The sequence below is a fragment of the Oncorhynchus kisutch genome, linkage group LG3 (assembly GCF_002021735.2).
Source record: "Oncorhynchus kisutch isolate 150728-3 linkage group LG3, Okis_V2, whole genome shotgun sequence".
NCBI lineage: Eukaryota > Metazoa > Chordata > Actinopteri > Salmoniformes > Salmonidae > Oncorhynchus > Oncorhynchus kisutch.
In genome coordinates, this window is record NC_034176.2 from 61,727,584 (window position 1) to 61,740,092 (window position 12,509).

Here is a 12,509-nt window from a genome sequence, read left to right on the forward strand (position 1 = left end):
TGAAATATTGTAATATTTCATAGTAATCTCCTATTTTTCTATTGATGTCTACCAAATGTGGACCTGACGGAAAAAAATGTGAATGTTCACTGTTGTTGGCTTCAGAATTTCCATGAAAAAGCTCTAAAATCATTTGAATGCCATTATTTCATAATGCATTTAATGTTTAAAAAAATTATCGGAAACAAAATAAAAAACATTAAAAATAAATAAATTGCGAACCGAAACCGAATCCGAATCGACCTCAAAAAACACTTATCGCTCAGCACTAGTTCCACGTAGAACCCTCTGTGGAAATGGTTCTACATGGAACCCTAAAAGTTTCTATCAGGAACCAAAAGGGTTCTACTTAGAACCAAAAAGGGTTAGTCAAATGGTTCTCTTATGGGGATAGATAGCACCTTTTTTATATGAGTGTAGAGAGCGCACAAGACATAAGGCATATAAGTCGCTTGGAGTGGTGAGAGACAGAAGGGGGAGGGGATGTGGGAAGGAGAGTGTGGGGGAAAGAGACTGGGAGAGAGAAGCTGCTGTGTGTGGACTGTGGCTTGCAGCTGCAATTGTGGAAGAGCAAGAAAGCGTGCTCATGTGAGAGAGACTCAGAGACTACCAGAGAGAGAGAGAGAGAAAGCAAAAGAGGGTGAGAGAGAGACAGACAGAGATAGAGAAGGCTGAAACACAGAGAGTGAAGTAAATAAAAAATGCAAGAAAGACTGTACAGTGACGCAGTGCTTCTCTGTCTACTTTAGGTGTACGAATTCTGTGGAGGCAGCGTGATACAAGGACTATACATTTCCTGTCTCCTATCAGCCGGATTTACTCCGAAAAGGGCATCAATGACCATTGGACCATATACTTCTCCACAATATTGCAGGCACTAAAGGTGGACTTTTAACAAGTGCAGTGACAATGCAGGTGAGATTCTCTTGATTGTTTATATACTGTTCGTGTGTTCAACTGCATGTTGTACTGAAATTATAGTGTTTGGTTTGCTCGACTTGAAGTAAGCCTTTTTATTGAAATGAATCACTTGCGGTGCATGGCATTTCTATCTGTTTATAATCGGGAAAACTGAATATCTACCAGATGCTGAGTTATGTATATTTCATGCGCTTGCAGACTGTATGTTATGTTTGCGGTAAAAAAAAAAAAAAAAAACAGCTTCTGTCTGAAGCCATATGATCTGTCGACAGAAGCTGTGTTGTTTAGTTTAATTGTGGTAATGAGCTGTTACTATGCATTTACTTATAATCTGAGATATATTTGATATGGCTTCCAGGTAAAAAACAAAAAAACAAAGATGTGCTTTGGAAAGTGAACTTTTATGATTGAGTGTAGAGAACAATGACGTACTGTATCTCTGTATCGCTCTTCTTTCCCCTCTCTCATACCGTACACACAGATACAGTCACACTCACAGTATGTGTTGCCTTTGTTCATTAAGTCCTGTGCTGCTGTCTCTCCCTAGAGCTGTAGACAGCAGGACAGTTGATGGAGTAACGTGCTCTGGGTGGGGTGCCTGTTCGTTAGATGAGTGTGATTGAGACCACAGTATATTGACAGGGAGTAGAACAATGAGACTACTGTACATGATTAACAAACACAACAAAGATCAAGTCACCTATAGATCAACGGATAGCTAGATTCAGGAATAAAGCGCTTTTCACAATGCTCTTCACACATTCGGTAACAGCAAAATAAAATGGATTGATAGAGAGAGGTAGATGAGAGAAGGTGTGGAAAGGGAAGGCTGGGAAGAGATATGCAGTATGGGGAGTCTTCATAGATTGGGTGGACTTTGGAGAAGGGTAAAAAGGAGGAGAGGGAGTGTGAGAGAGATGAAGGAGTCACTGCTGTGTTCTAGTACAGCTAGGCCATGACAGTAAAGACAGCCCTGGTTTGGGGGGACATCGAGTAGAGATGGCCAGTCCATTATTCCTGCTCCAGGGTGGGAGCCCTGACCTAGCCCCTAATCCAACAGCCTTCTCCACGCCTTGCCTCTCACCCAAGGAGACCGCCCGCCACACAAACAAATATACATCCACTGCATGCATGACAAACACGTGGTCAGCCCCGTGGTCAGTCAGCCCTCCTTACCCAGCTAGCTACCATTGCTCCTCATAGGTTCACCACACACTTCTGCCTACCACTTAGGCATTTCACTTTGCACAGACGCCTGTATATCCATTTTAATTTGTATCAAGGACATTTGTTCGTCTATTGTTATACTGGTTCTCCTTTGTCATTTGCATTGGTTTGGAGTTTGTGAGATTTTAGTTTTGTTGTAAAACTAAAAGATTGTGTGGATGAAGTCATGTCTTGCTGTGAGGATCAGTTGTGTATTTGTTGTGACAGTGTCCCCCACAGCCTCAGGCATTGCTATGGGCACACAGGGGACATTTCCGCCTGTCATCTCCACTTTAGTTACAACCAGACGGTTAACAAGGGTACAGATCTTGTACCTCCCCGAAGCTCAAAAGATAAATCTGTATGCCATCAAACAAAATGCTTCAGTTCTTTCGTTCAGCATTTTTATTTCAAGTCTTAGTCGTGCTTAATCCTCATATAATTGAGATGGAATGCTCAGTGTAAGGCTCAGTTTAATTTAGAATAATAGCTGTAATCAGATTTTCTCTATCCCCACCATTTTGATTTGGTCCACTCAGGGATCTTACCGGCTATAAATCTCAGTTATGTGCAGTGGTGGAAAAAGTACTGAATTGTCATCCTTGAGTAAAAGTAAAAAACTAATTTTTTAAATAGAAAATTACTCAAGTAAAAGGGAAAGTAAAAGTCTAAAAGTATTTGGTTTTAAATATCAAAAGTAAATGTAATTGTTAAAATATACTTAAGTATTAAAAGTACAAGTATAAATCATTTCACATTCCTTATATTAAGCAAACCAGACAGCACATTGTTTTTAATGCCTTTTTTTACAGATAGCCAGGGGCACACTCCAACACTCAAACATGATTTAAAAACAAGGCATTTGTGTTTAGTGAGTCTGCCAGAGGCAGAAGGGATGACCAAGTGTGTGAAATTGACCTTTTTCCTGTCTTGCTAAGCATTCAAAACGTAACAAGTACTTCTGGGTGTTAGGGAAAATGTATGGAGTAAAAAGTACATTACTTGGTTAGTGAAGTTAGTGAAGTAGAAGTAAAAATGGTCAAATATAAATAGTAAAGTACAGATACCTCAAAAAATGACTGTTGCACACACACATACGTCTGTGTTCGAAGATTGCATGGAGAGAGAAAACAACTTTGAATGTGCCGTGAAGGTTAAGGGCTCCATTATTTTGTGTGCATTATCTTAAACATGTGAGGCGTGTCACTTAGGCTGGTCCTGCTGGGACATACCGATAGTTCCCATGGCACTCATCCTTGATGTTAATAAAAAAATGCACTCTGGTTTGTGAGGTAAACAAACCTTCAAATCAAATCAAATCAAATTTTATTTGTCACATACACATGGTTAGCAGATGTTAATGCGAGTGTAGCGAAATGCTTGTGCTTCTAGTTCCGACAATGCAGTAATAACCAACAAGTAATCTAACTAACAATTCCAAAACTACTGTCTTATACACAGTGTAAGGGGATAAAGAATATGTACATAAAGATATATGAATGAGTGATGGTACAGAGCAGCATAGGCAAGATACAGTAGATGGTATCGAGTACAGTATATACATATGAGATGAGTATGTAAACAAAGTGGCATAGTTAAAGTGGCTAGTGATACATGTATTACATAAGGATGCAGTAGATGATATAGAGTACAGTATATACGTATGCACATGAGATGAATAATGTAGGGTATGTAACATTATTTTAGGTAGCATTGTTTAAAGTGGCTAGTGATATATTTTACATTTCCCATCAATTCCCATTATTAAAGTGGCTGGAGTTGAGTCAGTGTCAGTGTCAGTGTGTTGGCAGCAGCCACTCAATGTTAGTGGTGGCTGTTTAACAGTCTGATGGCCTTGAGATAGAAGCTGTTTTTCAGTCTCTCGGTCCCAGCTTTGATGCACCTGTACTGACCTCGCCTTCTGGATGATAGCGGGGTGAACAGGCAGTGGCTCGGGTGGTTGTTGTCCTTGATGATCTTTATGGCCTTCCTGTAACATCGGGTGGTGTAGGTGTCCTGGCTTGCAGAGACAAGGTGCTGTCAATTCAACCTTTTATTTTGACTAGGCAAGTCAGTTAAGAACAAATTCTTATTTACAATGACAGCCTACCAGGGAACAGTGGGTTAACTGCCTTATTCAGGGCAGAATGACAGATTTTTACCTTGTCAGCTCAGGGATTCGATCCAGCAACCTTTCGGTTACTGGCACAACGCGCTAACCACTAGGCACTAGGCTACCTGACGCCCCAAATAAACTAGATGTAATTAGCTTGAAGAATACTGTCAGTCCCTGGAGAACCCTTGATCTGTGTCCCTAACGTAAGATGAAGTGGGAGTGCTGCTGCCTGAGGAGCTGCAGCTGCAGTCAATATTAACTGGGCTATTTTTACCCCATTTAGTTTTTCCACTGAATTGGTCTTTTAACCCAAATATATATGAATTCTAGTCAATGGACACAATTAGCAAAAATGTGTGAGATGTTTGAAATGATTCCCTTAGTTTTGGGCAATGATAACTAGGACTGTAAATGTAGGAGAATTGTGAGTTGTTTTCACTCAGTCGGATTCACAATTGTTCTTTTACACATTTCCACATTCACTGTTTTTACTGTTTTCTTGCTTTCTGCTCACTGCAGTCAGTGTAAAAATCCATGGTCTTGTTGCGCTTGTTGCGCTGATCTGTCAGTGTTCCCTCCAATCGCCTTTTTCTTGCTAGATGTCTGTCTCTCTTGACATCTTCATGCACACCAGTCAAGGGGATATTGTGTAGGAGATTGAAAGGCATTTATTTGTCATCTGAAACCAAAATCTGGTTCTGAATATTGAGTACTCTTGGACTCAAAGACAAGCATAAAAATGTTATGCAATAACAAGATTTAGAAGGAACATTTGGCTTCCATCTTACCTCATACAAAAGGTACCTCTGAAATATGGACTATTTGATTACATACAGTCAAGTCCCAAATTATTGGCACCCTTGAGAAAGATTGGCAAAAAAATACTGTATAAAATATATAATACAAATACTGATCTACAGTATTTGAATGTAAAAAAAGGGACATTTATATTATTTTATACTAATGCAAGTGCTCAGAGGAAAAGATTTTGTTTAACAAGTAATAAAAGAATACTCTAGCATCCTCCCCTTGCGAGGATAACAGCACAGCCGTAAACATTTTTTGGAGAACACATTGGGAGGGATCTTAGACGACTCCTCCATACAGAATATTTCCAGGTCCTTGATATCCTTCGTCTGCGTTTATCGACTGCCCTCTTCAATTCAAACCACAGGTTTTCAATGGGGATCAAATCCTGAGACGGCCATTTCAAAATGTTTATTTTGTGGTCAATTAACCATTTCTTTGTGGATTTTGATGTGTGCTTGGGGTTATTGTCCTGCTAAAAGATCCACTTGATGTTCTGTTAACTCATACCCATATAATTTTGACTATACTCGTATTTGTGGCCGACGCATTAATTGGAGACAAAATACTTTAAAAAAGCCACCTCAAACTTGTATCTCAAACAGACCTTTTCAAAAATGCTTTTTAAATGTGATTTAAACATAATCGGTTCAAGGACATACATCTGGTGAATTAGAAGCATTTATTGGTACCATGATTTACTTTTTATTTATTTCACTATTATGGGCGATCCTGTTTTCTGATCACAATGCCTGTAGTGGCGTGGTCGGCCTTGAACTTCCATGGCTTCAATGAGAGGTGGCAGTCTGTCACGTCTACTCCTGCTCCTCCCCTCTGGTGTTCGACGTCGCCGGTATACTAACCACTGGTCCTGTGATCCATCATTACGCACACCTGGCATCAATCATTACAAGCACCTGCACGTTGTCATGAGGCACACTTAGACTCAATTACCTTACTTATTACCACCTCTATATCTGGCACTCCCTTAGGTTCCTTCCCCAGTCAGTATTGATCCTGTGTTCATGCAAAGATGCTACTGTTATGTTGTCTCGTTTGTTGTATTATTAAACGTTTCACCTGCTTCTTGACTCACAGCGTCTTCGTACCACAGTCGTTTTCTCTCTGCCTCATGACAACGTGTGCAACACACAGGATATTAGCTTTTTTTTTCCTCCAAGAGGAGGACCTTTAAAATGTTCCTTCCCAGGGCCCGAGACTTGGTTTGTCCGGCCTTGCACACAAAATCATGGTAAAACTCCTTAATGATATTGTTATCTCACTCAAGTTGTGTTCTGATTATGAGGGGGTCAGTGATGGATTTGCTAATACAAAAAGTTTGAGAACCTCTGGGATAGTGGTTAGAGAAGGGTTAGCTAACATGCTAAGTAGTTGCAAAATAGCTTAAAAAAGTAGTAAGTAGTTGCAAAGTAAAAAAAAGTAACCATTTTTAATTTTCACATGTAGCGAGCGGAGCGTTCGTGTTGTCCAACAAACATGCGTAGTAGCTGAGTCAGACAATATCGTTTTCATGCATCTAATTAGCCTATTTCTTAGTGACAGTTAGGTGAATCAGTGAGTGAGTTGTTCAAGATGGATATACAAAAGGCAAGATCAAGTGGTGAACAAAAACTCCACAAAAAAAAGCTTTATCTGATCAAGCTCGTGCCACATTACAGACAATAACCATGTCAGCAAAGCTACCACCTCATCCTCGACTGACGAAACACAATTGCAGGTGGAAGCTAGTAGACCTAGTCATGCAGCAGCTAACACTAAAGCTTCCCAGTCCCCACAGAGATCTCACTGCCCGGGCCTGGCAATGACAGTGGCCTTGCTTCTCCTCTTCTTCCTCCTCTCAAGAATAGTGACAGTTCCTCTAGAGAGAGTACCAGTCCTCCTCTTCTCCCAGAAAACCAAGCTGATGACTGTCAGTGACCCAGCAGCGCTCATGAGAGTGACCCCCCCCCCCCCCCCCTTCTGTGTACACTGGTAAAAGCCTATGAGTGATGAGACTGATAGCCCACGACAGCTAGCCCAGAGTTCCAATGTGTAATATAAATGGGCTACCAGCTAAATACTGTATATAGCTATAGATATGCTAGTAGGCTTGACTGCATTGTCTGTATAATGAAACAAGCCCTAGTAAGCTATTGTTTTGACAGTGGACTGATTATTTGGCATTAATAGACTGGTTTTATGGAGCACAAACTTTATATCCATACTGCGAGAGAGTGCAATGATGGCTGGTAGGCTATAGTCCTACAGGAAAGTTGTATATTCTAAAAAATATATTTGGGTACTGATTTAGTATGCTGTTGCATCACATTTATTTTACAATCTGAAATGTTTGAATTTTCCACTTTAATTACTGAACAAGTAAATACATTATTGCCGCCAGCCAGCATTCGAAATAGCAGCATTGCGACACCGTAGGCCTATAGCTTCATGAAACATAAACGTTAGACTTAACATGAGAAAATGAGGACCAAATAAAAATAAACATGCATCCATTCAGGCAAAGCTACAGGCTACTAGAAGCACTAGCACCACATAATCTGAAAGGGGGGGGCCAACTCCGACTTTGCTGGGGGTCCAGAGAAACTGTGCTACGCCAGTGAACATAACATAACATACTGTACTCATTTGAGTGTCACAAATTTACATTTACTATGTTACGTCTAGTCTTTGAGGCCAGGCTGTTATTTTAGTCTTTTTTTTCCTCATTTTTATTAAGGACCTGATTGTATATGGCAGTGAAACAAAACAGATCTCACAAATTCCCTAATCAAGCATTGTGATGTGCATTGAATATGATGTGCCTATGACAAATTTACAGTACAGTGCAACAAAGTTTCTATTGTCAGGTACACAAGTACAGTGAAATGGAGTTCTTGCTTGCTCTTTCCCAACAATGCAGTAATGAATCAGAGGTACTATAAAAAATAAACACCATACATAAACCTGTGGGGTACACTGTGTACTTACAATGATTTAGGAAGTATACAGTACATGTAGTTTCCTTTGAATACATCATGATTGCCCATTTTGCAGTATATTCAACACCTCATAGGCAAGCAAATGTCTTTATTGTTGTGTAATAATAGAGGTTGTCCGTTGATGGGGATTTGTGAGGTGTCGTTAGTAGTGCCCATCTGCAGAACATACTGTATAGGTAACTACCAAAATAAAGGAAACACCAACATAAAGCGTCTCAATAGGGCCACCACGAGCCTCCAGAACAGCTTCAATGTGCCTTGGCATAGATTCTACAAGTGTCTGGAACTCTATTGAAGGGTTGCGACACCAGTCTTCTACAAGAAATTCCATAATTTGCTGTTTTGTTGATGGTGGTAGAAAACGCTGTCTCAGGCGCTGCTCCAGAATCTCCCATAAGTGTTTAATTGGGTTGACATCTGGTGACTGAGACGCACACAAACCTGTGTGGAAGCATCTGCTTTCAATAAACTTTGTATTCCTCATTTACTCAAGTGTTTCATTTATTTTGGCAGTTACCTGTAGGTCATTTTAGGAAACATATAGCTAGATAGCACAGTAGGTGATATGAGTGTTATCATGCAAATCAACTTTGTATTATGTGTTACATAGCATTGTTTGTAGTTTTCCTTTGGACAGGTTTGATGGCTTACCTTGGTTTATAATGTTCCTGCTTGTTTCTCCAGGAGCATCTCTCAGTCCAGCACATGGGCACCAGGAGCACAAAGTTCTCCTAGTAGTGAGGTTTGTCCTGGGCTTCGTCCGGACTACCATGACTGACCTCCTGGCCAACCTGAGTGTTCCATGGGGCACACAGGCGATTGTGTGCCCCAACCTGACAGCAGCAGCCCTGGTTGTGCCGGGGTCAGGCAAGTCTCTGGCCCCCTTCTGCACCTTCTGCTGCTGTGGCCTGCTGAACCGTACCCTGGCCGTGATGTTTATGGTCAGTCTGGCCTTCGCCATAGTGGTGGGCAACGTGGTCACGCTCACCGTCTTCATGCAGACAAGACAGGTCCGTACACCACAGGGATACCTCAAAGGTAAAAAAATAATTTAAAAAACTCACTGATTCAGACTTGTTCATTCAGAATGAGCTCATTTACTCTCTAGAAATGCTGTTGATTTATGATAGGAGAGAATGGTAGTCACATGTCAGTTGCTTATGTTTACACACATGGGTGCAATATATTCACTGACATGGAAGAAGAACAACCTTTGGTGTTCTTGACACTGAAAGGTGAAATTAATTTAAATTCAAACACCTTTCTGGTTTAATGTTCTGTTTCTAGAGTCGCATGTTTGTTTATGTTGCCTGCTAGTTACATTTAACTTTTTAGTAGTTTAGCAGATACCATAATTGCTCCTGTAAGTCGCTCTGGATAAGTGCCTTGCTCAAGGGCACAACGGCAGATTTTTCACCAAGTCAGCTCAGGGATTCAAACCAGAGACCATTCGGTTACTGGCCCAATGCTCTTAACTGCTAGGCCACCTGCCACCCTGTATTGGTTATATTGGCAGGATTAATTAAGACGGTCAGTGCTTGTTGTTTAGCAGAGAACTAAATCAATCTTCAATGCTGTTCAGTCACAATCAGGGATCCCTTTGTGCATTGCCTCAAAGGACGCAAAACCATTTCCACGCAGCACTGATTTGTTTTCCATGGACTTGAATGTAAAATCAGCTTTTAGGACACAGGGATTTGTACCGTATGTGGTTGAGTGTGAATTGTGAATGACCTTTCTCTCCTGACAGTCTCTCTGGCCATAGCGGACATGATGGTTGGAGTGCTGGTGGTTCCTTTCTCTGTCTACACTGAGATCTCTCTGATGGTGACCAGCTCCCCTCCTGTCTGGTACCAGGGGGGCACTGACCCCTCCATGGGGGGCCTGGTGGGACCCTGGCAGCCCTGCATGCTGATTGGTCCAGTCTTCGCTGGCTGTACGTTTGTCTCCATCAGTACTATTTTCCTGATGACGGTAGAGCGCTGTGTGGCCATCTTATGGCCCCTACATAAGGACCACCTGGTGACACGGAGACGCACCCTGTTTCTCATCCTCTTCTCCTGGGCAGGCAGTTACCTTCTGGCCTTGGCCCCCCTCATCCTCAGCAACAACTTCACACTGGAGTACAGTGAGTGCAGCCGGATGTGTAACTACGTCCCCCTGTGGGATGGAGTCACGCTGCCCTCTGACGCCAACATCCTCCTACTGTTCCCCGTGTTTGACTTTACGCTGCTGGGCGGCACCCTGGTATTCAACATCGTGTCCTTCACCAGCATCCGCCGCTACACACGCAAACGTAAGCTCATGTCAGAGGGGAATGTGGGGGTCGAGGGAGGGGGAGGCGGCTGCCAACATAGACCCTCCTTCTCTGACATCAAGGCCGCCAAGACGATCAGCATTCTGACGTTTGCCTTCACGGCTTCCTTCACCCCCATCGCTGTGTTTGTGCTGGGCAACGTGGTGGGCTTCACCTGGTGCAACTTCTCCTTTGTAGCCTTCTGGATCCTGACTGGGAACAGCTGCTGTAATGTGATAATATACAGCGTGAGAGACCAGCGCTTCAGGAAAGGAGTGACTCTGCTTTTTCAGAGGGAGCATTCACCTACCCACGGGGAGAAAGGCGGAGCTACCCCCCCCACTCACCTTGTGACTACAACCCCACCTCCTTAAACTATTTTGAAAAGACAACCAGTGCCCTTTTCTTTAACTTTACTATGGAGAGAGGGGTTTAATCAGCATTTAACTTCAGGTTTAAAAAAATACTTTTTTCACTGTGTCTAAATAATGAAAGATAACTGTAGCTACCCTATGTGGGATCTAGTAGTTGCCAGCATCATTTAAATCATATGACTCAAGCCGTCTCATTGGACTAGGTTAGATATCTGTGGGGGATATCTTAATAACATGCACTTTATCATAGAGATGTAAGTAATGCATGGTTTTCATTTGTTTTGTGACCATCCAGAAACATGTTCATTTTGCACAATTTTCTCTATAATAGCTTTTATTTTTGCTACAATACCATTATATTCATGAGGATGGCCTAATCAAATGTGCGTGAATGAATTGTAAGAATGTTTTGAATCTAAATGAAGAGAGATGTTGATGTTTTGTATAGTTATGGGCAATTCGACGGGTCCGTCATCTGTACTACACAGTAATGCATAATTATGGTTAGGAATGTCATTCTCTTCAAGGTGATGTATCCTAAATAGGTACAGAAAGGTTTACATATGCAAGATCTTCTTTTGCATATTTGGATATTATTCTACATACGGGCTATTAGTTTAATGAGCTCTGCCCCCAAACAAGACCAAATTAAATCTGAACCAATCATAGATGTCTTTGTTTCACAAGTTTAGACATCAAAGTACAGCACAGTACAATACAGCACAGTAGAGTGCAGTACAGCACAGTAGAGTGCAGTACAGCACAGTAGAGTACAATACAGCACAGTAGAGTACAATACAGCACAGTAGAGTACAATACAGCACAGTAGAGTAGAGTACAATACAGCACAGTAGAGTACAGTACAGCACAGTAGAGTACAGTACAGCACAGTAGAGTGCAGTACAGCACAGTAGAGTACAATACAGCACAGTAGAGTATAGTACAGCACAGTAGAGTAGAGTACAATACAGTAGAGTAGAAATCAGTACAGTAGAGTTCTGTACAGTACATTCTAGTGTACTCAACTGTAGTATGCTCTACTGTGTACTGTACAGTACTGTGCTGAACTATACTCTACTTTTCTTTACTGTACTGTGCTGTCCAAACTGTGATTTGTGACTACTATTTCAAGGCACAAGGCAATGTTTCTTAAACATACAGAAGGCAGATACATTTCTCCAAATGAAATATGTGTTGATATTAGTTGGCAGGGGTCTTTACATCAACATTATTGTGTTTTGATGTATTCTGATGTCTTTTTCTGGTAGCTGTTTTCTAAGCCCACTTTTCCAGAAAATCAAAGCACTTGCTTATTCCTAATTTCTAGGACGGGAAAAAGGTTCAACAATATATATAGACTCTTAGTTTTCATTTGACACCCTCCTATTTTTTTATATATTTTTTTCAAGTCAGTTAAGAACAAATTCTTATTTTCAATGACGGCCTAGGAACAGTGGGTTAACTGCCTGTTCAGGGGCAGAACGACAGATTTGTACCTTGTCAGCTCGGGGATTTGAACTTGCAACCTTCCAGTTACTAGTCCAACGCTCTAACCACTAGGCTACCCTGCCGCCTTCACATGTTGGTGTTCATGGGTCCTTTCACATGAAATGTACCTGATTCATCTCATGAATGCCAGTGTACACACGGAAAAACTAATATGAATGGTACAACAAGCAAAAAGGAATACGAAGGATTATAAATTCTCTGAAATAGACAAAGCGATTCAGATGCCTTATCTTATGTTTTGAGAGTGAACGACCCACAAAGACCAAATCCTCTGTTTAAAC

At 41.4% G+C, this 12,509-nt stretch overlaps 1 protein-coding gene across 1 annotated transcript; it reads left to right on the forward strand.

Moving 5' to 3' along the window:
* Positions 1–616: 616 nt before the first annotated feature.
* Positions 617–11,487, forward strand: LOC109874443 (trace amine-associated receptor 13c-like). The gene is made up of 3 exons (XM_020466345.2): positions 617–915; positions 8,734–9,087; positions 9,800–11,487. The coding sequence occupies exons 2-3, from the start codon at positions 8,820–8,822 to the stop codon at positions 10,717–10,719; spliced, it is 1,188 nt and encodes a 395-aa protein (XP_020321934.2). The 5' UTR covers positions 617–915; positions 8,734–8,819; the 3' UTR covers positions 10,720–11,487.
* Positions 11,488–12,509: the final 1,022 nt, after the last annotated feature.